This window comes from Hypanus sabinus, chromosome 23 (genome assembly GCF_030144855.1).
Source record: "Hypanus sabinus isolate sHypSab1 chromosome 23, sHypSab1.hap1, whole genome shotgun sequence".
Classification (NCBI taxonomy): domain Eukaryota; kingdom Metazoa; phylum Chordata; class Chondrichthyes; order Myliobatiformes; family Dasyatidae; genus Hypanus; species Hypanus sabinus.
Genome location: NC_082728.1, coordinates 52,318,316 through 52,341,133, shown reverse-complemented (window position 1 = coordinate 52,341,133; position 22,818 = coordinate 52,318,316). Strand labels below are relative to the sequence as shown.

The 22,818-nt window shown below is 42.3% G+C and overlaps 1 protein-coding gene across 1 annotated transcript in view; it reads left to right on the top strand.

The window, feature by feature from the left end:
• The window catches only part of tsen54 (TSEN54 tRNA splicing endonuclease subunit), a 47,862-nt gene extending 38,879 nt beyond the window's left edge, over positions 1-8,983 (top strand). Inside the window, exons 9-11 of the mRNA XM_059948874.1 lie at positions 2,088-2,148; positions 4,728-4,844; positions 7,143-8,983. Of these exons, the coding sequence (XP_059804857.1) occupies positions 2,088-2,148; positions 4,728-4,844; positions 7,143-7,293 (329 nt within the window). The 3' untranslated portion in view covers positions 7,294-8,983. The remainder of the gene's footprint in view (positions 1-2,087; positions 2,149-4,727; positions 4,845-7,142) is intronic.
• Positions 8,984-22,818: the final 13,835 nt, after the last annotated feature.

Below are 22,818 nucleotides of genomic sequence, written 5' to 3'. Positions count from 1 at the left end.
ACAATAAAATTACAAGGGGACAAGACTATTCTTTACAGAAGCTGTATAACAAATAAGTGAGCGTATTAAATACTTCATTAATATCATAATACTTCATTAATATCAATCCTGATACCTGTAAGTCATGTTATCTTGAAAGACCCAAACAGTTTTGAAAATGTTTGCAGTTTATACTATTTACAATTTTGCCATCCTGTTTAATACATTCCCTTCCTGAATCATTGATGCGGTTTTTGTGTTTGCTTTTCATTTTAACATCTTCCAGATTCAGTGGATATTTGCCACCTGGTGCATGATACCAACAAGCATTCAGTAAAGTATTCCTTGGTCACCACAGCATGGCAAGAACTGCCCTTTTGCCTTCTCCAGTCCAGCTACTCAGATCTCTGACTTACTCTTTCAGTTTAGCATTCTGAATTGGACTTAGCTGAGTTCCTCCAGCATTTTATGTATGTTGCTCAGGATATTGTTAATTGAGCAGCAAGTGGAGGCATTCAACAAAAATGTTATCCATCAGCATTTAGTTTCACAGGAAATTGAGTTTAAAGTTATCCTGAGCAACATACACAAAATGGTGGAGGAACTCAGTAAACCAGACAGCATCTATAGAGAGTTGACTTTTTGCAGGTTGAGATCCTTCATCCCTTCATAGTTGCTGTGTGACGTGGTGAGCTCCTTCAGCATTTTGTGTATTGCTCAAAATTTGTGTTTAACATTAACTATTTTATTGTCTTTTAAATTTTCTACTTTCATTGTCCTCATTTTTTGTACTGTTGCATTTGTTTATGTTTGAGGCCACATGCCCCTCTAGTTCCATCTTGTTGTTCTTTGCATTTCATTACAAATTCTTTTTGCTTTATACGTTACCATCTTTATGTATTTGTCCTGCCATTTTGCTGTTTGAAGAGATGTGATTAGGATAAAATCAGGCCCCATTATCTAAAATGTTGTACATTTAAACAGTGCATAAATGGTGTTCTGCTGCTTGATACTCAAATCAATTTTTAATAACATGATGCCAGTCAGAAAAATGTTATTGCAATCGAGTAGATTAAAAGGTTATCAACCACAATTCATTTGGTATAACTCCTGTCTCTTTATGAACCTGTAGACTTAATCATATCTCCAGGCAGGCACTACTGTAACGTTCTCCTTCGGGTGTACTAATAACGCCGAATTCAATGTCCGGATAAACCACAGTCAATGAAACCAGATCGCAGTAAGATTAACCATTTACTGTTCACTCTTCACATTAACATATGGTGAAAACTGTTGATAAAACAATACAAGATTGATACAGTATTTGTTCCTTCCTTAATATCACATTTCAAGTGTAAATACTTGCAAAGGTGACTATAACTACATTACACTAAGGTGCAGTATACAGGGAGAGTTTACCTGCTCCATTGACTACTTTAAATACACTTCCATGCAAACTATCCGCGACTCTTTAACTAACGAAAGCATAAACATTATCTACCGTCGTTACTTCTAACAGGATCGGCATTAACATCTTAGTTCAATATATCGATTATCTATTAACTTACAGCGTTGCTCTCACTGTGATTTCTCATGCCTGCAAAACTACTTCTGCTCAGGTGAGCCTCGTGGAAAGCCCCCACCCTCGCGCTAATTTCAAACCGGTGTTTTCCCACAAGACGCGGCAAAACCGGATGTGACGTCATCGCATGCCGATATATTTTACATGCAATGAATATACTTTAAACACTTCTAATTCTAACTAGAAAATACTATTGAATGAATTACTAAGCGAAAATATTATAAACTAAATAACTGTCGTAAAGACAGCACAACTACATTTCTAAGTTTCAGAAGTTTGCTGGTTTTTAGAATGTGAACAAGGTTTTATTTATCCCCATTGAATAAATGTAAAAAGATGACACGGCACAATTCCGAAGAATTTTTTGATGAACTTGTCATTATTTTTATACTAACATTTTTAAAATCAGATTATCAGACCCTGGCTGTTGATGGGATAGAAAGGATTTTGGAATGTGCCTAGGCAGTGAAAACCAGTAGATAAATGCATGTAATTCTTTTTGATCTACTATTTTCTTCTCACAAAGGAGAAATTCAACGAAGTATCTGCATCATGGAGTCTGCGCATATCTTGGACAAAATACCTAGGTAAGTTGTCACTGAACACTAAAGCTATGTACCTTCATTCTTGAGATTTATTGCATTTAATTGTGTTGATCAGTGATGCATCTACTGTTACCATCAGCAGAGCCAGACCAGCTAGGTGATTGTAACTGTCTAATTAGGATTTGTCTCCAATATTGAGTATGACCTTGAGCATTTTCCTTCCAGTTCATCTTTCTTGCTAAAACTGTCACTCAGGTACTTCAAATTAACCACAAATTTGTTCAATTTGGAATATGATGAACTCCATATATTCCTCATGATTAAAAAGTCCCTGTTTCCATTTTCTAACGTACTCTCTTCACTGCTACATATTTTTGCAGTGCCTTTATGGATGATGTGCCATCCTTCTCCATAACCAGTTTGCCATTTGCCTCCTTTCTCACTAAGCTGTTCATCTAAGACTCCAGTCTTCTAGCCTATGAAAGCTTAAAATTTAATACTTCCTCTTTATAAGATCTCTATACTCTATCCCCCTAATCTGTGTTACCTCTTCTAGGTCTAAAACCTGTTTATGTTCTACTGGCTATCTTTTTGTATCTATGTACTTTCCTTAATCATTGGCAACTCTTTGTCTTCAGCTACTGTAGCTCCAGATTTCCTCATTTCTATTCTCTTATTTTTCTGTCATCTATTTTAAGGCCCTTTCTACAACTCAGATCTTTTAAGTAATCAGATGACATTTTGCCATAAAGTTCCATGGGAATGTTTTGTTAGTTTAAAGGATCAGTTGATAGTCTGTGCTATACAAGGAAGTTAACTGGAAATACTGTAGAGGATGACAAAGCTATAGCTTGAGCTGTTCCATTTATGTGATGAGTATGCAGTGGGATGAAGGAAGAAGAGAGAAGAAAGCCCTTAACTAAGCTTGAGTGCTCATAAATTTGTAAGTTAACAAATTTCACGTCACATGATAATAAATCTGATTCTGAATTTCCATGTTTAATATGACTGGACACAAAAGCCATTTGCAGAGAAGCTGAAGAAAAGACTTGCTCTGCTGCTGGGCATTGATCGAGAACAGAGGCCCCATATTTCTTAGAAGCTCAGTAGGAAATCATCCTGATCTGGAAGAAAATGTTGACCTGGGCTAACATGGCATGGCTTGACCTGACCAGAATCCAAATGCTCTAATATTATTGTCCTTTGCAACTGGTCACGGAAGTGGTAGCATTTGTCCAGTAAGTCAGTGTGTTGTGGTACAAGTCCCACCTCAGTGACTTTACGCCTGACAATCACAATGCAATAGAGTGAATGCTGCGTCATTGGTGGTGCCAAGCTTTAGATGATGTGGTCATTGAAATCTCCAGCTGCTCTTGCAAGCGAATGTAACAAATTTAGTGCAATATTTGAAGAAGAGCAGTGATTTCTCCCAGTATTCATCCCCAGTCTATAATCAATAAACACCTGCTGTGTCTTGCTGTTACTTTTAAACTAGCTCATAAGGTTAACTATACAGTCGGCCCTCCTTATCCACGAATTCCACATCCGCGTATCGAGAAAACCCGGAAGTGCTCTTACAGCACTTGTTGTTCAAGCATGTACAGACGTTTTTTTTCTTGTCATTATTCCCTAAACAATGCAGTATAACAACTATTTTACAAAGCATTTACATTGTATTAGGTATTATTAGTAATCTAGAGATGATTTAAAGTATGCGGGAGGATGTGCGTGGGTTACTGTGGATCGGGATCGAGAAAAATCCGAAGTCTTCTTACTAAGTAAGTCGGAACGGGTACATCCCGATATTATTTAGTGTCAGCCAAATGTTTGTCTTAATATATAGTATATATTTTACTTTTCTGTGCATATAAAACACTTAACACTATGTTTCAGTGCCGAGCTCAGGATCAGAAGTTCCCAAGTGCATTCTCCATCAAGCTGGGTTGATGTGGAGGATCAAAAACTCAAAACCCCAAAACCCAATAATTAAACCACTGTGTTGCTTAGTAATAATTGTAGCTTTCATCGGGGCAGGGCCTTTCTCACTTTATCCTTTAAAATTGTTCCGATCATTGACCGATGTAGCCTAATGCTTTTACAATGACTGATGGCGTTTCAGCTTTTTCCGATCGCTTTATTATTTCGTGAATATTTTCTTGAACAGAAACACTGCAGATTCAGAGCTCTGCCGCTGGGTCCTAATGTCCACCGTTTTGTGACAGGTTGAATAAGGGACTTGTCATTGTCCATTTAGAGACGCATCCGAGTTTTTTGGTATCCACGAGGGGTCCCGGAACCAATCTCTCACAGATAAGGAGGGCCGACTGTATATCAAAAATTCTTACAGTGAAATAAAAATGTATTACTTGTGTATGGTTTGCCTTTAAATAGAAAACTGAAAGCTTTCCTTCTGAATGCTTATGGAAATGTGAGTAAGAAAAAAATAATCATTTTAGGCCATATTACGCATGCTTTCAGGATAATGACTTACCTGTTTTGCATGCAGCTGTCTCTCAAAGTGGCCAAAAATGACTAGTGATGTCCTCATTTAACAAATGGTGTGTGCTGAACCTTTTCTATTTGATGAATGTGAGATTTCGTTTTGCAATTGTGCTGCCCAGGTTGCAAGAAATCTCTGAGAGCATTAGGATTTCCTTTGACGTGTACCAAGCTGATACTGTGGCAAAATTCCGCAAAACCAATCCTGGGAAACCCTTTTCAAGAATGTGTGTTTGCAGGTATTGTGCTTAGATATTTGGATGCACCTTTATCAGGTACTTTAGAATTGTTTCTTTGAAAGATATAGAAATGCAAGTTAGTTTTTTAAATTGTGTTAAAGGTGACTAAAAACATGAACAAGCACATACACTCACTGTATTAAGTACAGGAGTGGAATCTGGTATAGTCTTCTGCTGCTGTAGGCGATCCACTTTAAGGTTTGATATGTTGTCCATTTAGAGATGCTCTTCTGCACACCACTGTTGAAATGTGTGGTTTTTTGAGTTACTGCTGTCTTCCTGTCAGCTTGAACTCTGGCCATTCTCCTCTAACCTCTCCTATTAACAAGGCAATTCGCTCATAGAACTGCCACCACTGAATATTTATTTTGTTTCTCACACCATTATCTGTAAGTTCTAGAAACTGTTGTGTGAAAATCCCAGGAGATAAGTTTCACATTCCTCCTTGTGAATCAGCACTTAGGTAGTTGTAAATTTAGAAACTAAGTTTTAAACTTAGAAAAGGTAAATTTTCAGGCATGCTAGTATTGAAAGCCTACTTTAAGAGCCAAATTATACTCATCTCTGATTGAAGATTGTGTAGAGCACTGCCAGTTTTGTCTCCCTTTTGAGTTCTGTGACCTGACCTTCTGTGGCCATGCATTGGATCACATGAGTCTGCCTTGCCCCTGGAACTAGCAGTGGAGCACTGACCTACATAGCTACATCTACGTAGCTTTACTGTGGTTACCTATTGGAATGAAATCATTGAACTTGAGTAAAAGGAAAAATTCCATTTCATGAATTTCTAATATTTCATTTTTATTACTTGAGTTCACTTTTTTTGCATGAATACCAGAGATATTTAAAGTACAATTCAAAAGCTGAGGTTTGGGCACTGCTTGTGCTGTTCCTGCTTTATCAGAGTACTTGATTTGCAGAGTCTTCTCAGTCAGTTGTCTAGGTAAGCTTGGGTAAGGATGTCTGAATAGAGGCAATACGTTTGGATGGTGGGGCAGGTCCTCATAACTTAAGTGATGAATTTGAATCCTAAACAAAAAGATATCTAGAACCTATAATTTGATGATCATCAGAGATTCACGCCTCCTGTGTCAGGCTGACCTGATCAAGAACAAGCTTGCTCATGGCCAGTTGTATCTCGGCCTCTAAACAAATTTATTACAAATTTCTGGCTACTTTGTTTTGAAGAATAAATGATTTCCCCTTTTTGATTCTGTAGAATTGAGTAAAAGACTGTATACCATCAGGGATGTCACACCTTTAGAGATGTTCTTTATTATTGCCCATTGAAACCTTAACTCAATGCTGGCACATGGTACAACTTGGGGGACTTGTAACCTAAGTCAGAATGTTATAGTTACAAGTCCCAGCTCGGTGAACTTAGTGCTGACATTTTACGTTGCAATAGTGAGGAAGTTGCATTATTGGAGATACAGGCTTTTATATGAGACAGTAGTCAAAAACTCCAGCTGATCTTGCAGGTGAATATATAACAAATTCAGTGCATTGTTTTGAAGAGTAGGGAGTCCTTCCAGTTTTTTTTCTACCAGCCTACACCAATAAAACATCTGCAAATCCTTGCTTTTACTGTTAACCTTGCTCACAAGAGTAACTATCTAAAGTTCTTACAGTGAAATCATAAAATGTATTCTTCATGTGTAAAAACCTTGCTTTAGAATATAGAAAGATACATACGAAAAAAAAATCTTTTTAGCCCATTTTACTGTCTGCCTCTGTTCTTTATCTATATTATCTAGTGTTTTTGATCAGAGTATGGACCTCGTTTTACTGGACCAAGAGTGTGAACATACAAACTGCTTCCTTCTCTTAATGTTACAGCTATATCACAATGGGAATTTTCTTTGCTATGATTTCATGAAGCCTCATGTCCTTAGTTTAAATTCTAAGCTGGTAGCAGGATCGTAGGCTCAAACCAATCTGGAGATTTGACTATAAAGTCAGCAGATGTTAAGGTTTTTTTTGTACTATGTTTCTTTTTGTCTTTTCAGCTAACCCTAAAAGATCCTGTGGTATTATTTTGAAGAACAAGAAAATTAATCTAATATACTGGCCTGTATCTATTGTCCAAGCAATCACATTGAAGCAGATAGTTGTCATGCTGCAGTTTAGTGAGAGTTGCAGATTTGGCTACTTTATTTCCCATATTTATAACAGTGATTGTACCTCATAAATGTTTAATAGATTACAGTTCGTTTGGGCTTCCTGAGTCAGTGGAAGTTGTACTGCAGATATAGGAATGTTTTTCCTAACGTTTCCTCCTTTGACCTGTTTCTGCAGCTTCGATGGGCCAGTGCCAGACTTACGTGTGATGAAGAAGCTAGCTTTTCAAAGTGGTGCAGTTCCTGTCGTGTTTGCTGTGGTGGATAATGGAGATATTTCTTTCTACACCTTCAAGGAATTTAAATTACCAGTCGATATTATTCATTGATTCTGTTAGAGACTTGGATTATTTTGTAACAACACACTCTTGGAGTTTCCCTGTGTCTTTAGAGTTAAGTGGCATTGCTTAAGTGTCTCAGAGGTCTGTTGATCTGCTGCCAACAACATGGTGGAGTTAGGCTAATTGGGTAATATTGTAGTTGAAGTTGCAACCACTTGGAGCTTTTCAAATAAAATTTATTTTTCCAATTCAGGCAAACAACCTAGATTGAACAAAGTACCCCTAGCTTTAAAAAGTCTCAAGTTCTCCATAGTATTTCTGGTGAAAAATGCATGGAATTATCCTGATCAAAATTCTACTTGTACCAACAAACAGCCAATTGAGCTTTGAAGTTGGCTGCCCTGAGAGAAAACAGCAAAATCTAAAAATAAAATCAAAGTTTAATATTTCTGTAACAGTATCAGCTTTCTTCATATAGTACACTCCATTAATCAGGTGTACTTGGGACTTTATGCAGGCTAAACCAGCAGATTTGTTTCCAGACTAAGAGATTTATTGTTACTCCAGTACTCTTCAAATTCACTTACTATGTAGTTCAGATTCTAAACAAAACAACATTACATTGTTAAGCAGTACAAGGGAACATGGAAAAGAGAACAAAGTAAATATTAAAGTATGGCAGCCAACAGAACTAGGTAAATTTACAGGGAGTGCATGGGGCTGGTGTCCTTTGAGACCCAGGGCCTGGATGAATGGAAACTGCAAACACTACGTTCAGAGCCACATTCCGGAGTGTTGGCATTTTGAGTGGTCAGTTGCAGATTAGCAAATTTTTACTCCATTTGTTATTGACTCCCTTTCTCATCAACAAAAAGATAACCACACTGTGTCAAGTTGCCCTGCATTTTGCAGGATTTTCTAAGAAAAATCATAGTGATATTTTTATTATAGTATTAGCATATTTTGGTTTTAGATTTGGAACGACTTTAATTACAGGGAACTGAGCGTGGTTTAATGTCGCATTATGTACTCCTTAAAATGACACTGCAGGGTTGGACTGGGGAGAAAAAGATCATAAGAATTAGCAGAATTAGGCCATTCAGCATCTCCCATCCCTCTCAACCCATTCTCTTGCTTTCTCCCCATTATCTTTAATGCCCTTTCTAATCAAGATATCCAATGACTGTCTGTGGCAATGAATTTCACAAATTCATCACCCTTTGGGTCAAGAAATTGCTCATCTCTGTTTTAAAGAGATATTCTTCTCTTCTGGAAGGAAAAGGAGGCAGGAATGGTTGGAGATCTAGCAATACTTTTGGCCTAAACAAACTCGGCAAGTCAGGTAGTATCTATGGAAAGGAATAAAGAAATAACGTTTCAGGCTGAGACACTTTATCAGGTTAAAAACAATAATGTAACTTTATTGACATTAAAGTCAAGAGGTTTTATGATTGTTGAATGAATGTTCTTGTATAACAATGCATATGCCACTGCAAATTTACACACACTGCACTCAGATTGGGGAGATTGATTTATCTGTCTGCTCATCAGAGTTTTATGCCTCAATCTCATTTTCCTTCATGAATTTGTTTCATTTTGTTTTACATGTTGATATTCAATGTCATCAGATTGTCATGAATTAATAGACCCTCTTCAAAGCTATTTTCTTTGTATACTTTGTTTTTGTTAAAATCCAGATGTAATGGTATGATGATATCAATAAATGGTTCTACAGCAATATGGGCTTCAGCCCTGATAATAGAAGAATTTTTGTTTGTAAAGAGCCAGTAGATTCATTCCTCATCATTATTAACAGTCAAGATTCTCTATTGCCAGTTGCTCAATAGAAGCAGCTTGCCCTTGAGTGTTGAAGTCCTACGCTTGGGAAGTATTTCTAGGCAACAATCCAGTGTAGTATTGAATGAGTGCTGCAATGTGTAAGGGGTGTTATCTTTTGTATGGGTTGTAAAACCAAATGAATGGAGAATACAAGTAATCCCAAGGCATTGGAGAGAAATCAATGAACTTCTCAAAAAATGCATTGACTATTATTACTAATACAGACTATTGCTGCTCAGAAGAATTTGCTATGCAAATAAGGTGTTTGATGAAAGATTGTGACTTGAAAAGCTGACTATCCATTTCCTCCACAGACAATGCCTGACCTACTGAGTTCCAGCATTTGTTTTTGCTCCAGGTTCTAGGATCTACAGTTTGCTGCTGCTGATAATACCCAATGGGCTCTGAATTACTTGGGTTGGCTGTTTGGTTGATCACTGAGCTTGGCAAAATGTTTGCAGACGTTTCAGCAACAATTGAGAAGCCATCATCAGTGCACAGTGGAGGGTGTTGTCGCCTCAGAATGCCGGCTTATATACTGGATTCCAAATGGATATTGTGATCCGGTTGGCTGGTTCAAAATACTGAACAGTTTAGAAGTTGAAGATTCACAATGTCTAATCAATATCCATTCAGATCCCGGGGAAATATATAAGCTGGCATTCTGAAGAGCAAACACTCTCGACTGTGCTCAATTGGAGCTGAAACGCCTGCAAACATTTTGCCACGCTTGGCCATCAACCTAACTTCCAAGTAGTATTAGAAGTTGACAAGTTAGTCCCTCAAGTCTACTTGGCAGTTCGATTGTGATTGATCTTGCCTTGGCTAAATCTATCTGGTCTTAAGCAGGTAAAGGCTCAAACATCTTCCAAAGATTAATTAAAATTTTATAACTAAGATTTTTGGACTTATTTTTGTATCATTTTGCTTGATTCTGGAATACATGATCCTAAAATTCATTTATTTGTAAAAATAGAATTAAAATCTGCAACATTCTGACATCTAGTGTGAGGATCTTAAAGGCAACAGTGAGCATCTTACTGCAAATAATGGTTTTGTTATTTGTCTTGATAATGCAAAATATATATTACAAAGAAAACTTGGATCATAAACATCTCTTAATACATTCCTTTTTTTCCATAATGAATTGAAATAAATATTTCAAAGAAGTACACTTGTACTCATTTGCATCATTAAGGTCTTTAGCAGTCACAACAATCAAAGTCAAGCGGGGGGGGGGGGGGCAGTTTAAGCAATGCATAAATGGTTATTTACTGCATTGTTTTTGTGACAGTTGATTGATCAGTCTTTGTATTAGGAATGAAGCGAATAACAGCAAAACTTGTTTTGATTAGAATTTTTCTTAAAATCTGAGAGGGAGAAGGAAAAGCTGGTACCTCAGCAGGAGGTGCAGCTCCAGTGAAGAGAGAATAGATGTTACTCTTTTGGATGAGATTCCTTTAACATTTGTTCCGACCTGATTACTAGAATCAGTATATACAGTTAACACAGTGGTGAGTGTAAAGCCTGGCTTTGATATCACTTGGTCTTGCAGGTACATTTTTCACTAGTCACCAACTTTCATCATTTGCCATTCTAAACTTTTATAAACTTTGCTTTTTAGAAATAAACCGAGTGTTTTAAAAAGAATCACAGTATTTTTGGAAACATTACCTAAATGAAAAATAGGTGACTGCTCCTTTAACACAAACAAGAAAAACTGCAGATGCTGGCAATCCAAGCGATTACACAAAATGCTGGAGGAACTCAGCAAGCTGGGTAGCATTTATGGAAGAGTAAAGAATTGGTGTTTACAGCCAAGACCTGTAATCAGGACTACAGTCTCTCCATCTTGTCTTTTATCCTTATTCCCTTTCTTTTCCTTCATTTTTCTTACACTTGCCACTCTTTCAATTCCAGCCCCATTCATCTCTGCTATCTGGCACAACCTGCCGGTCATCTTAGACCGTAAGGTACAGGAGCAGAATTAAGCTATTTTGTCCATCAGGTCTGCTGCACCATATGATCATGACTTGTATGTTACCCCAATCTCAGTCTGCCTTCTTGTAACCTTTGATACCCTTACTAATTGAGAACCTATGTACTTTTGCTTTAAATATGTGCAATGACTTGGCCTCCATGGTCATCTGTGTAATGGGTTACATAGATACACCATTCTCTGGTGAAAGAAACCCTTGTCTCAGTTTTAAAGAGACATCTGTCTTCCTTCTAAAGAGGAATATTTTGAGGCTGTGCCCTCTGGTCCTAGACTCCCTCACTATAGGAAACTCCACAATATTCCAATACCTTTTTAAAGCTTCAGCATCATATCCTTGTCTTCTGGAAATGAATGCTATCATTGCATTTGTCTGTCTTATTATTGACACAATCGGCAAGTTAACCATTGGTGAATCCCGCACAAGGACTCCCAAGTCCCTTTGCACCTCTGATTTCTCAGTTTGCTCCCTGTTTAGAAAATAGTTATGCCTTTATTGCTTCTACCAAAGTGCATGATCTCCCTTATACTGTACATATTCCATCTGCAACTTCTTTGCCTGTTCTCCTAATCTGCCACAAGTCCTTCCGCAGACTCCCTGCTTCCTCAATACTACCTGTCCACCTGTTTCTATTGTCTGAAAACTTGGTCATAAAGCCATCAATTCTGTCATCCTGAGTAAGCATTGACATCTAATATGAAAAGAAATAGTCCCAATACCAACACTTCCAGAACACCACTAGTCACTGGCAGGTGTTGGATTTCTGTTTATTTTCTGACCCTTAAAGTTTTTCCAGGAGTTAAGAATGGCAAGCAGTCTTAATTCTTAATAGTTTATTTTAAAGTACAAACAAGCATACAAATTCCAAGTGAACTAAAGAGGCTGAGAAACAGCTACGATGAATGAAAAGCTAAGGTAAAAGAATAAAGAAACTTAAGAGATTGCCTTTGAAAAATCCATCACTTTTATAACCAAGATGAGAAATCACTGGTGACAATATTAAATCACTTGGGCAATGTGTTAATACTTCACCAATGCAAAGTGCTAAACGGTTAGTTTAGCTGCAATACCTGCTTTCTGCCAGTAATTTCGGATGAACCACCACATACTGTGGAAAAATAAATGAGTTTATTATTCAGTGCAGATGATTAAAATACAATTTCAGTCTTGTATTAATTCATCTTTGGGGGAAAAATGGTTTCCAATATATCCAACCAGAAAAAGGGACCCTTTGCCTCCTGTCAGTCAGTCAATCTTCCATCCATGTTAGTACGTTTCCTGCAATACTGTGTGCTCTGTTCAGCAGCCTCATGTGTGGCACCTTATTAAAGGCCTTCTGAATATCCAAGTAAACAACATTTGCTGACGTTCTATTGTCTGTCTTGCCCGCCATTTCTTCACAGAATTAGAACAGACTTGTCATGCAAGATTTCCCTTTAAGAAAATCATGCTTAATTCAGCCTATTTTTATCATGTACCCCCAAGTACCCTGAAATATTAATAATTAATTCTAATCACTGAAGTCAGGCTAACTGACATATAATTTCTTGTTCTTTATCTCCCTCCTTCTTAAAGAGTGGAGTGATATTTGCAATTTCCCAGTTCTCCAGACCTTTTCAGAATCTAGTGATACTTGAAAGATCATGCAGATGTTTCTGTAAGAACTAATGTCTTCATGATCTCTTTAGCTACCTCCTTCATAATCCTGAGGTAGTCCATCTGGTCCAGGTGACTTATCTGCCTTCAAGCCCTCCAGCTTCCCAAGCACCTTTCGTTAGTAATAGTGAATGTATTCATGTCTGTCCCCAATTCCTGAATTTCTGGTATGCAACTGAAGTCTTGCACAGTGAAATCTGATGCAAATTATTGAATTCATCCACCATGTCTTTGTCCCACATTACTACAGTGCCATTTTCCAGTTGTCTGATATCTACTCTTGCCTCGCTTCTCACCTTTTGGCAAGAAGCATCTTTGGTATCTTCTACATTTTTGGATAGCCTACCTTCATTATTTATCTTTTCTCTATTTAGTGTTTTCTAGTTGTCTACTGTTGGTTTTAAAAAGTTCCCCAATCCTCTAAGTTATTCACTATATTTTGCTATATTGTGTATAGCAAATATCTTTTGCTTTTCTGCTACCTTTGACTTCACTTGTCAGCCCCCCCTTTAAAATACTTTTTCTTTGCAATGTATCTATCCTTCCAAGTTACTCCCAGAAACTCCAGCCCTTACTGCTCTGCTGCTAGTGTGCCCTTCCAATCAACTTTGGCTATCTCCTCATACCTCTATAGTTCCCTTTACTCTGCTGTGTAATATATCTGCTTTTAGCTGCTCCCTCTCAAGCTGCAGGTGAATTCTGTCTTATTATGTTTACTTGTTCCTAAAGGTTCCTTTACCTTAAGCTCCCTAATCAAATCTGGTTCATTGCAAAACACCCAATCTAGAATTACTTTTTCTCCCCATTGGGCTCAACCACAAACTGCTCCTAAAAAGCCATCTCATAGACATTCTACAAATTCCTATTCTTGGGATCCAAGTTCAACCTAATTTTTCCAGTCTACCTGCATTTTGAAATCCCCCAGAACCATAGTAACAATGCCCTTTTTACATGTCTTCTCTCTCTCCTTTGTAATTGTACTTCACATCCTGGCTATTGTTCAGAGGTATGTATATACCTTCCATCAGGGTCTTTTGCACATTGGTTCTTTGTTAGTGTTTGTGTGTAGTTTTTTGTTGATTCTATTGTATTTCCTTGTTCTACTGTGAACAGCTGCAAGAAAATGAACCTCAGGAGTGGTGACATATATGTGCTTAGATAATAAATTTACTTTAATTTTTTTACCCTTGCACACTCTGCTCATGTGGATTCTACAGCTTCTGATTCTATGTCAGTTCTTTCTCAGGCCTTGGTTTCATTTTTATACCAAACAGAGCCACTGCACCCACTCTGCTTATCCTGCCTGTCCATTTGATATGATGTGTATCCTTGGATATTGATGTACCATCAATAACTCTCTCTGAGACGTAAAGGTGAGATATCGGCTTTTATTGACTGGAAGAAGGAACAAGCAGTGGTTGACCACCATACTACATCCCGGAGACAGAGAGGCTGGGCTCAGACCTCAATTGCCTTTATACTGGGGTCTGTGGGAGGAGCCACAGTCAGTGGGAGGAGCCACAGGAGCAGTCAGCAGGGGGCGTGTCCAGACAGGTATATGTAGTTCACCACAGATATTAAGCTCCCAGCTCTGATTTTTCAGCCATGACTTAGTGATACCCATAATGTTATACATGCCAATGTCTATCTGCACTAAAAAAAATCATGTACCTTATTTTGTATGCTGCATGTATTCAAAAATAACACTTTAACCACTCCCCAATCCACCATTCACCCTGGGCTCCTTTCTTACCATTCCCATCTGTCCCACCCCTCCCATATACTGGGCATATCCTTTCTCCATTCAGTCCCAAACTGCTGATGTCTCCTCTTGTCTCCCTGCAGATGCTGCTTGACTTGTTGCGTTCTTCAAGCAGTTTGTTGCTCTGGATTTCAGAATATGCAGTCTCCAGGTATTGGTGTATTTTATAGCTTATCAAATGCTTTGAAGGTAACAGTACTGAGCTTGTATAGTAGAAGTCCATCTGCTGTCTCAGCTGTGGCTCAGTTGATGCCTGAGAGATGTTTTTGAATGTTAAATTCTTGCTTAATGATAGACCTAGTTTGACAATTCTGTTAATGACTCAGGAAATGCTCTATTGTTGGAGAAAGGCATAGAACCAGTGTCCCTTCAGTCCTCTTGGATACTGAGGATTTTGATACATTGATTTTGAACAACAGGTAGCTCTCCCCAGTGCATTTGGCCACTATTTATTTCTTTAATATACTTCTCCAGTCACTAGGAAAAACATCAGCTTATTTTCCAACACACACAAATTCTGGAGGAACTCAGCAGGTCAGGCAGCATCCATAGGGGGAAATGAACAGTCAACGTTTTGGGCCAAGATCCTTAATCAACACTGGAAAGGAAGGGAAAAGATGTCAGAATAAACAGAAGGGAGCGGTTACTGGAAGTTTGAGATATCAATCTGTTTTTATTCCCACCCCTTTATTTTCTTTGATTCCTTTGGCTGTATTACCTTTTCCTTGCTTGTCCTGATGACCTACCACTTACCATCCTCCCTCTGCTCCCCACCTCCTTCCCTTTATTCTATTCTGTCCTAACAGATTTCTCCTTCAGCCTCTCCCACCAGTCACCTCACAGCCTCTTGCATCATTTTCTCCACCTATCCCTTACCTCCTTGCCTGTATCAACTTATTGGCTACCATGGTTTACTCCTTCCCCTCTGTCTGCCCCTATCCTTCTGCCCACTTCCTTTCCAGTCCTGATGAAAGGATTTGGCTTGGAACATTGACTGTACTTTTTACTACCTGACTAGAATTTTATGTGTGTGATCCAGATTTCCAGCATCTGCAGTCTCTTTTGTGAACTCATTTTCCACTTGCTTAGCTTACAGGTCAATGGTATGAATGTTGTATTTTCCATTTTTGGTAATCCACACCCCCCCCCCCATTATTCTTGTCCCATTTCCTCTCATCTGACCACCTAGGTTCCTTCTCCCTTTGCCCACCTTTCTCATCTCATATCTTTTCCATCTCCTAAGTTTGCCCATCAGCTCCTTCCATCTGGTTCCAAAGTTTTTCTGAAGTTTCTGTCTCTTCCTCAAAATTTTATATATGTCAACCAAGTCACACTTTAGACTTCTTTGCTCCGGAAAGAACCAGCCTAGCCTAGCCATACTTCTGCACAACTACAGCCCTCCAATCCAGGCACCATCTTAGTGAATCTGCTTTGCACAATCTCAAGAGCAACCACATCCTTCCCATGGTGTGGTGATTAGCACTGCACACTCCTTGTGTATTCTAAATAGTGCTTTGTAAAGTTGCAACGTAATGTTCCAAGTGTTATTCAATGTCCTAACAAATGAAGGCAAGCACCAATGTATCTACCAAATGTATTTGGGAACTGCAGACTTCAACCCCAAAGTTCCTTCTGTAAGTCAACATTCCTTGTTGCCCATACACATGCCTGCTCTAACCTTATTTGACTTCCCAAATGTAGGAGTAATCCTGCTCTCCATGTTTACAAACACACAATTTACCATCGCTATCCTGTCAAAATCGATCTTTGGTGAGAGCCGATGCAGATCAGGGAATGGTTTCATCGAGCACCTTCACTCTGTCTGCTGTAACAGTCAGGATCTCCTGGTGGGTGCCAGTTTAATTCCATTTCCCATTCCCATACTGATATGTCTGTCCATGGACTTCTCTACTGCCAAGTTGAGACTAGGTGCAGATTACAGGAACAGCATCTCATATTCTGCTCTGGTAGTTCCCAAACTGATTTCTGTAACTTTGCTAACCACTCCTCTCTGTTCCTCCATTTTTATCTTATCCCACCAGCATCCATCGCCCCTTCTCTTCCCCCTCCCCACGCTCTGAATCAGCCCCAACACCCACACACTCCTCCCTCCTGTTTCATTCCCAACTTCTTTCCTTCTATTCTATATTCCACTAGCCTCTCAAATTTCAACTTCTTTAGCCCTTTAACCTCCCAACTTCTTTCATCAATCCCTTCCCCCTCCTCCCAACAGCGTCTTATACTGGTCATCTGCATTGTTTTTCCCAGACCTGCTGAAAGGTCTCATCTTAGAAACATCAACTGGCCAGTTTTCCTCCATAGCTATTATGTCACTCATCAAGATACTCCAGCATTTTGTGGATTCTGCAGATTTCCCACATCTGCAGCCTCTGTTGTCTCCTGAGTCAAAAGCCCTTTTTGATTGTGTAAGTGTTGAAAGACATTAAGTGTAAACACAGAACACTGAAAATAGTTGACTAGGCATGTGAAAAGATAAATAACTAATCTGTTGGGTTAAAGACTTAACACGAGGAAATCTGCAGATGCTGGAAATTCAAACAACAACACACAAAATGCTGGTGGAACACAGCAGGCCAGGCAGCATCAATAGGGAGAAGCACTGTCGACATTTTGGGCCAAGACCCTTCGTCAGGACTAACTGAAAAGAGAGATACTAAGAGATTTGTAAGTAGGAGGGGAAGGGGGGAAATGCAAAATGATAGGGGAAGACTGGAGCGGGTGGGATGAAGCTAAGAGCTGGAAAGGTGATTGGCAAAAGTGATACAGAGCTGGAGAAGGGAAAGGATCATGGGATGGGAGGCCTAGACTTCATTACTGTTACATAAATTAATATAATTGTATTTATATTAAGAGATACAGTGTAGAACAGGTCTTTCTGGCCCAACGAGCCACAACCCACCTACTTAACACTAGCCTAATCACAGGACAATTCTTCAATAACCCGTTAACCTACTAACCTGTTTGTCTTTGGATTGTGGGAGTGAACAAGGAAGAAATCCATGCAGTCACTTGGAGGATGTATAAATTCCTTACAGACAGTGTCAGAAGTGAACTCTGAACTCCGAACTCTGGAATGCCCTGAGCTGTAATAGCTACCATGGCACCTGTCGTGTATTTACAACCTATCTTAGTGCTTAATTAGATAGTGCAAATATCATGACTTGATTCTTCATGCTCTGAACTTGTCTTTATTTCTCGTTCTCGCTTCCATGCTCCCTCACATCACATGTTCTGTCCCAGACTGATGACATCATCACAGTACTGTTCATCATCAGCAGGACTGTTGAAGGGTTTTGGTCCAAAACATTGACTGTACTCTTTTCCTAGATGCTGCCTGGCCTGCTGAGTTCCTCCAGCATATTATGTGTGTTGCCTGGATTTCTAGCATCTGCAGATTTTCTCTTGTTTCTGTAGTCATATGGATGCAATCTCAAGACCCACCGTTCTATGCATGCATATGGTTTAGATCTTGGGTTGTAAATCATCTCCAAAGGTTTGTGATCTGTGATCAGGACAAAATTTCTTCCATACAAATAAGGATGAATTATTTCACAGGCCCTCATGAGTGCTAATGCTTCTTGATCTGTTTGTGAGTATTTTCGTTCATAGTCTGTGAGACTAAGGCTCACATAGCAGATAGGTACCATGTATGAGTACTGGCCCCAGTTTGACTGGGCTGGCATCTGGTATTACTTTAGTTGGTGGATCTTTATCAAATTAAGCCAATGTGCCTGCTCTTGCTAGCTCCTCTTTTAGGGCTTTGAACACTTGTTCTATTCTTCTCCAAACTTGAACCAGGCGTCCTTCCTGGTCAATCGACTCAGTGGTTCTGACGAAGTTGCAAACTGTGGTATGAATCTGCTGCTGTAGCCAACAAGACCTAGGAAACTCCTCACTTCCGTGGCGTTTTGTGGTCCATGAGCCTCCATTACTGCTTGCACTCTCTTGTCAGTTGGTCCGACGCCTTTCTGTGATGAGAATTCCCATGAAAGCTAGTCTCTCCATGTTGAACTGACATTTCTCCAGGTTCCGTGTCAGTCTGCGAGTCTCTTTAAGACAGCATGCAGTCTCTCATCATGCATTTTTTGGTTAGATGCATGTACAATCACATCATCTCAACTCCTTCAATTCCAGCTAAAGCATTTGCTATCTCATGCTGGTACTGCTCACTGGCTGACGGCACACCAAATATCAGTCTCTTGTACCTATACACCTGATGCACCATCAATAACTCACACTGAGACGTAGGCGAGATATCGGCTTTTATTGACTGGAAGAAGGAACCAGGAGTGAGTGTCTATCATACAAGGTCCTGGAGACTGAGGCCGATCTTCAGGCCGCAGGTCTCCTTTATACAGGGGCCTGTGGGAGGAGCCACAGGAGCAGTCAGCAGGGGCGTGTCCCGACAGGCACATAGTTCACCACATTCACCCCCCCTTCGTTTGAAAAAGTCCTCATGTAGCGAAGGTTCTTACAAGTCAAGCCGATCAGGCGGTCGAATCTGTCGCTGCGATCTACGTAGCACCGGCTGTGACCGCATAGGTGCCGGCAACATTGGCGATTGCACAGGGGACGGGGGTTGCGCGTGTTCTTGCCCACTAGGCACCGGTGATCCCTCATGCATGTGCGAGGCGCCTGGTATAAATGCGTACGAAACGCCCGGTATACAAGTGTCGTGAGGAGTCTGTGTAGGGCCTGGTGAGTACGGTGTCACCTCTGGTGCAGGGTTCACAGTTACCGGAGAGCCTTCAGGGTAGTGGTCTGCTGCACCTGCGGGTGCCAGGTCGCGGATGGAGACCGTGTCCTCCCGCCCATCAGGTAAGACCACGTAAGCATACTGGGGGTTCGCATGGAGAAGGTGAACCCTCTCCACCAGCGGGGAGTATTTATTGCTCCTCACATGTTTCCGGAGCAGCACTGGCCCCGGGGACGTCAGCCAAACTGGTAGGGTGGTCCCAGTGACAGACTTCCTGGGAAAAGAGAATAGGCGTTCGTGAGGGGTGGCATTGGTGGACGTACATAACAGAGAGCGGATAGAGTGCAGTGCCTCAGGGAGGACCTCCTGCCATCGAGAGACCGGCAACCCTTTGGACTTGAGGGCTAAAAGTGTGGCCTTCCACACTGTGGCATTCTCCCGCTCTACCTGGCCATTACCCCGGGGATTATAACTCGTGGTCCGACTGGTAGCAATGCCCCTAGCTAGCAAGTACTGGCGCAGCTCCTCACTCATAAAGGAGGACCCTCTATCACTGTGGATATAGCAGGGATACCTGAACAGAGTGAAGAGCTGGCGCAGGGCTTTTATGACGGACGTGGCAGTGGTGTCGGGGCAGGGGATGGCAAAGGGGAACCGTGAGAACTCGTCAATAACACTGAGAAAATAGACATTGCGGTCAGTGGAGGGAAGGGGGCCCTTAAAGTCAACACTCAGGCGTTCAAAAGGGCGGGTGGCCTTGACAAGTTGTGCCGTGTCAGGACAGTAGAAGTGCGGTTTGCACTCGGCACAAATTTGGCAGTCCCTGGTCATCGTCCTGATGTCCTCCAGGGAGTACGGCAGGTTCCGAGCTTTCACAAAATGGTAAAATCGGGTGACCCCCGGATGGCAAAGTTGTGCATGAAGGGCGTACAGCTGGTCGAGCTGTGTGCTAGCACATGTTCCCCGGGATAGGGCATCAGGGGGCTCATTGAGTCTGCCAGGCCGGTACAGGATATCATAGGTGTAGGTGGAGAGTTCTATCCTCCACCGCAAAAGCTTATCATTTTTGATCTTGCCCCGCTGTTGGTTGCTGAACAGGAACGCAACCGAGCGCTGGTCGGTCAGCACAGTGAATCTTTTGCCAGCAAGATAGTGCCTCCAGTGCCTAACAGCCTCCACTATGGCCTGGGCTTCTTTCTCCACCGCGGAGTGCCGAATTTCAGAGCCTTGGAGGGTGCGAGAAAAGAATGCTACTGGTCTGCCTTCCTGATTAAGGGTAGCAGCCAGAGCGAAATCGGAGGCATCACACTCCACTTGGAAGGGAGCGGTCTCGTCCACTGCATGCATCGTAGCTTTGGCAATGTCCGCTTTAATGCAGTTGAAGGCCGCGCAGGCCTCAGCAGAGAGGGGAAACGAGGTAGACTTGACCAGGGGGCGAGCCTTGTCTGCGTAATGGGGGACCCATTGGGCGTAATAGGAAAAAAACCCCAGGCACCGTCTGAGGGCCTTGAGAGTGGTGGGAAGAGGGAGCTCTAACAGGGGGCGCATACGTTCGGGATCAGGCCCAATAACCCCGTTTTCCACGACATACCCAAGTATAGCAAGGCGGGTGGTACCAAAAACACACTTGTCCCTGTTATAAGTAAGGTTCAGAGCTGCGGCCACTTGGAGAAACCGTTGGAGGTTGGCGTCGTGATCTGGCCTGTCATGACCACAGATGATGATGTTATCCAGATAGGGAAATGTGGCCTGCAGTTGGTACTGGTCCACCATCCGGTCCATTTCCCTCTGGAAGACAGAGACACCATTCGTGACACCGAAAGGGACGCGCAGGAAGTGATAGAGCCGGCCGCCCGCCTCGAAGGCGGTGTAGGGGCGGTCCTCTGGGCAGATGGGGAGCTGGTGATAAGCGGATTTCAGATCTATTGTCGAGTACACCTTATACTGAGCAATCTGGTTGACCATATCCACGATGCGGGGTAGGGGGTATGCGTCAAGCTGCGTAAACCTATTGATGGTTTGACTATAGTCCACCACCATCCTATTTTTCTGCCCAGTCCGAACAACAACCACCTGGGCCCTCCAAGGGCTTGTGCTCGGCTCAATGATCCCCTCCCTGAGCAGCCGCTGCACCTCCGACTGAATGAAGGCCCGGTCCCCCGTGCTGTACCTCCTGCTTTTGGTTGCCACAGGTTTACAGTCGGGGGTCAGGTTGGCGAACAGCGGTGGGGGAGGGATCTTGAGAGTGGAGAGGCTGCAAGTGTCGGTAGCGCAGCTGTTGGCCTGGTTCTGGATGGGATGTGTGTGTCCGTGTGTGTGTGTGGTCAGTAGCGGGGTATGTGAAGAAGTCCCACAAAACTGAGGATTCTTGACAGTGAGTGGTGGGATGGGCCCGTCGTATACCATGGTCACACTTTCGAGATGGCTCTGGAAGTCCAGCCCCAATAGCACAGGTGCACACAGATTAGGCATGACCAGCAGTTCAAAGTCCCGATATACTGTGCCTTGCACCACCAAAGTCGCTACACAACCTGCCCGGATGTCAGCGGACTGCGACCCAGAGGCCAAATGGAACCTCCGACTGACCGGCCGCGTTGCAAGTCTGCAGCGTTGCACTGTGTCCGGGTGAATAAAACTCCCAGTGCTGCCCGTGTCAAACAGGCATCCAGTCCAATGCCCCTCCACCTGGATGTCCATCATGGATCTTGCAAGCTGGTGTGGGGCGCTTTGGTCGAGAGTCACAGTGGCCAGAGTTGGATCGCCGTCGGGGTACCCGGTCAGCATCGGAGGGTCGGGGGCGGGGCATGCTGACGCCGACAAAGATGGCCGCTCACATCCGGGGTACCCGGTCAGCATCCGAGGATCGGGGGCGGGGCGTGCTGACGTCGACAAAGATGGCCGCCCACATCCCGGCATGCAAGATGGCGGCCCCCACGTTTCACCCGCAGCGCTGCACTCCGCTCGAGGTTGAGACTTACAGACCTTGGCGAAGTGGCCCCGCTTTCCGCAGCTGGAGCAGGTCGCTTCTCGCGCTGGACAGCGTCGTCGAGGATGTTTCTTTTGGCCACAGAAATAACAAGGCACGAGTTGCTTACGGGCCACAGCCGTGGTCTGGGTCGGGGAGCTCGTGGAATGGCGACTGGCGGCGGCGTTGGCGAATTCGCTCCCGGGAGCCGGCGGTGGCGGGGTCTGAGGAGTCCACGAAACCGGCGGGGAATCGCGCGACTGGACAGCGTCGGCGTTATGCCGCGCAGCTTCTAGAGCGTTGGCCTTCTCTATCGCCGAGCTCAAGGTAAGATCCGAGTTCTCCAGCAGCCGCTGGCGCATGTACACTGACCTCAGTCCCGTCACAAAGGCGTCTCGCACCAGCAGCTCCGCATGCTGTTCTGCCGTGAGCGTCTTGCAGTCACAAGCTCGGACGAGTGTCTGTAGTGCTCGGAGAAACTCAGCGCACGATTCGCCAGGCCGCTGTTGCCGGGTAGCTAAGCGATGTCTTGCGTAGACGGTGTTCACCGGCCGCAGGTACTGTCGTTTGAGGGCGTCCAGTGCCCCTTCGTAGGTCGGCAGGTCCCGGATAAAGGAGTAAACTTTGGAGGAGACCC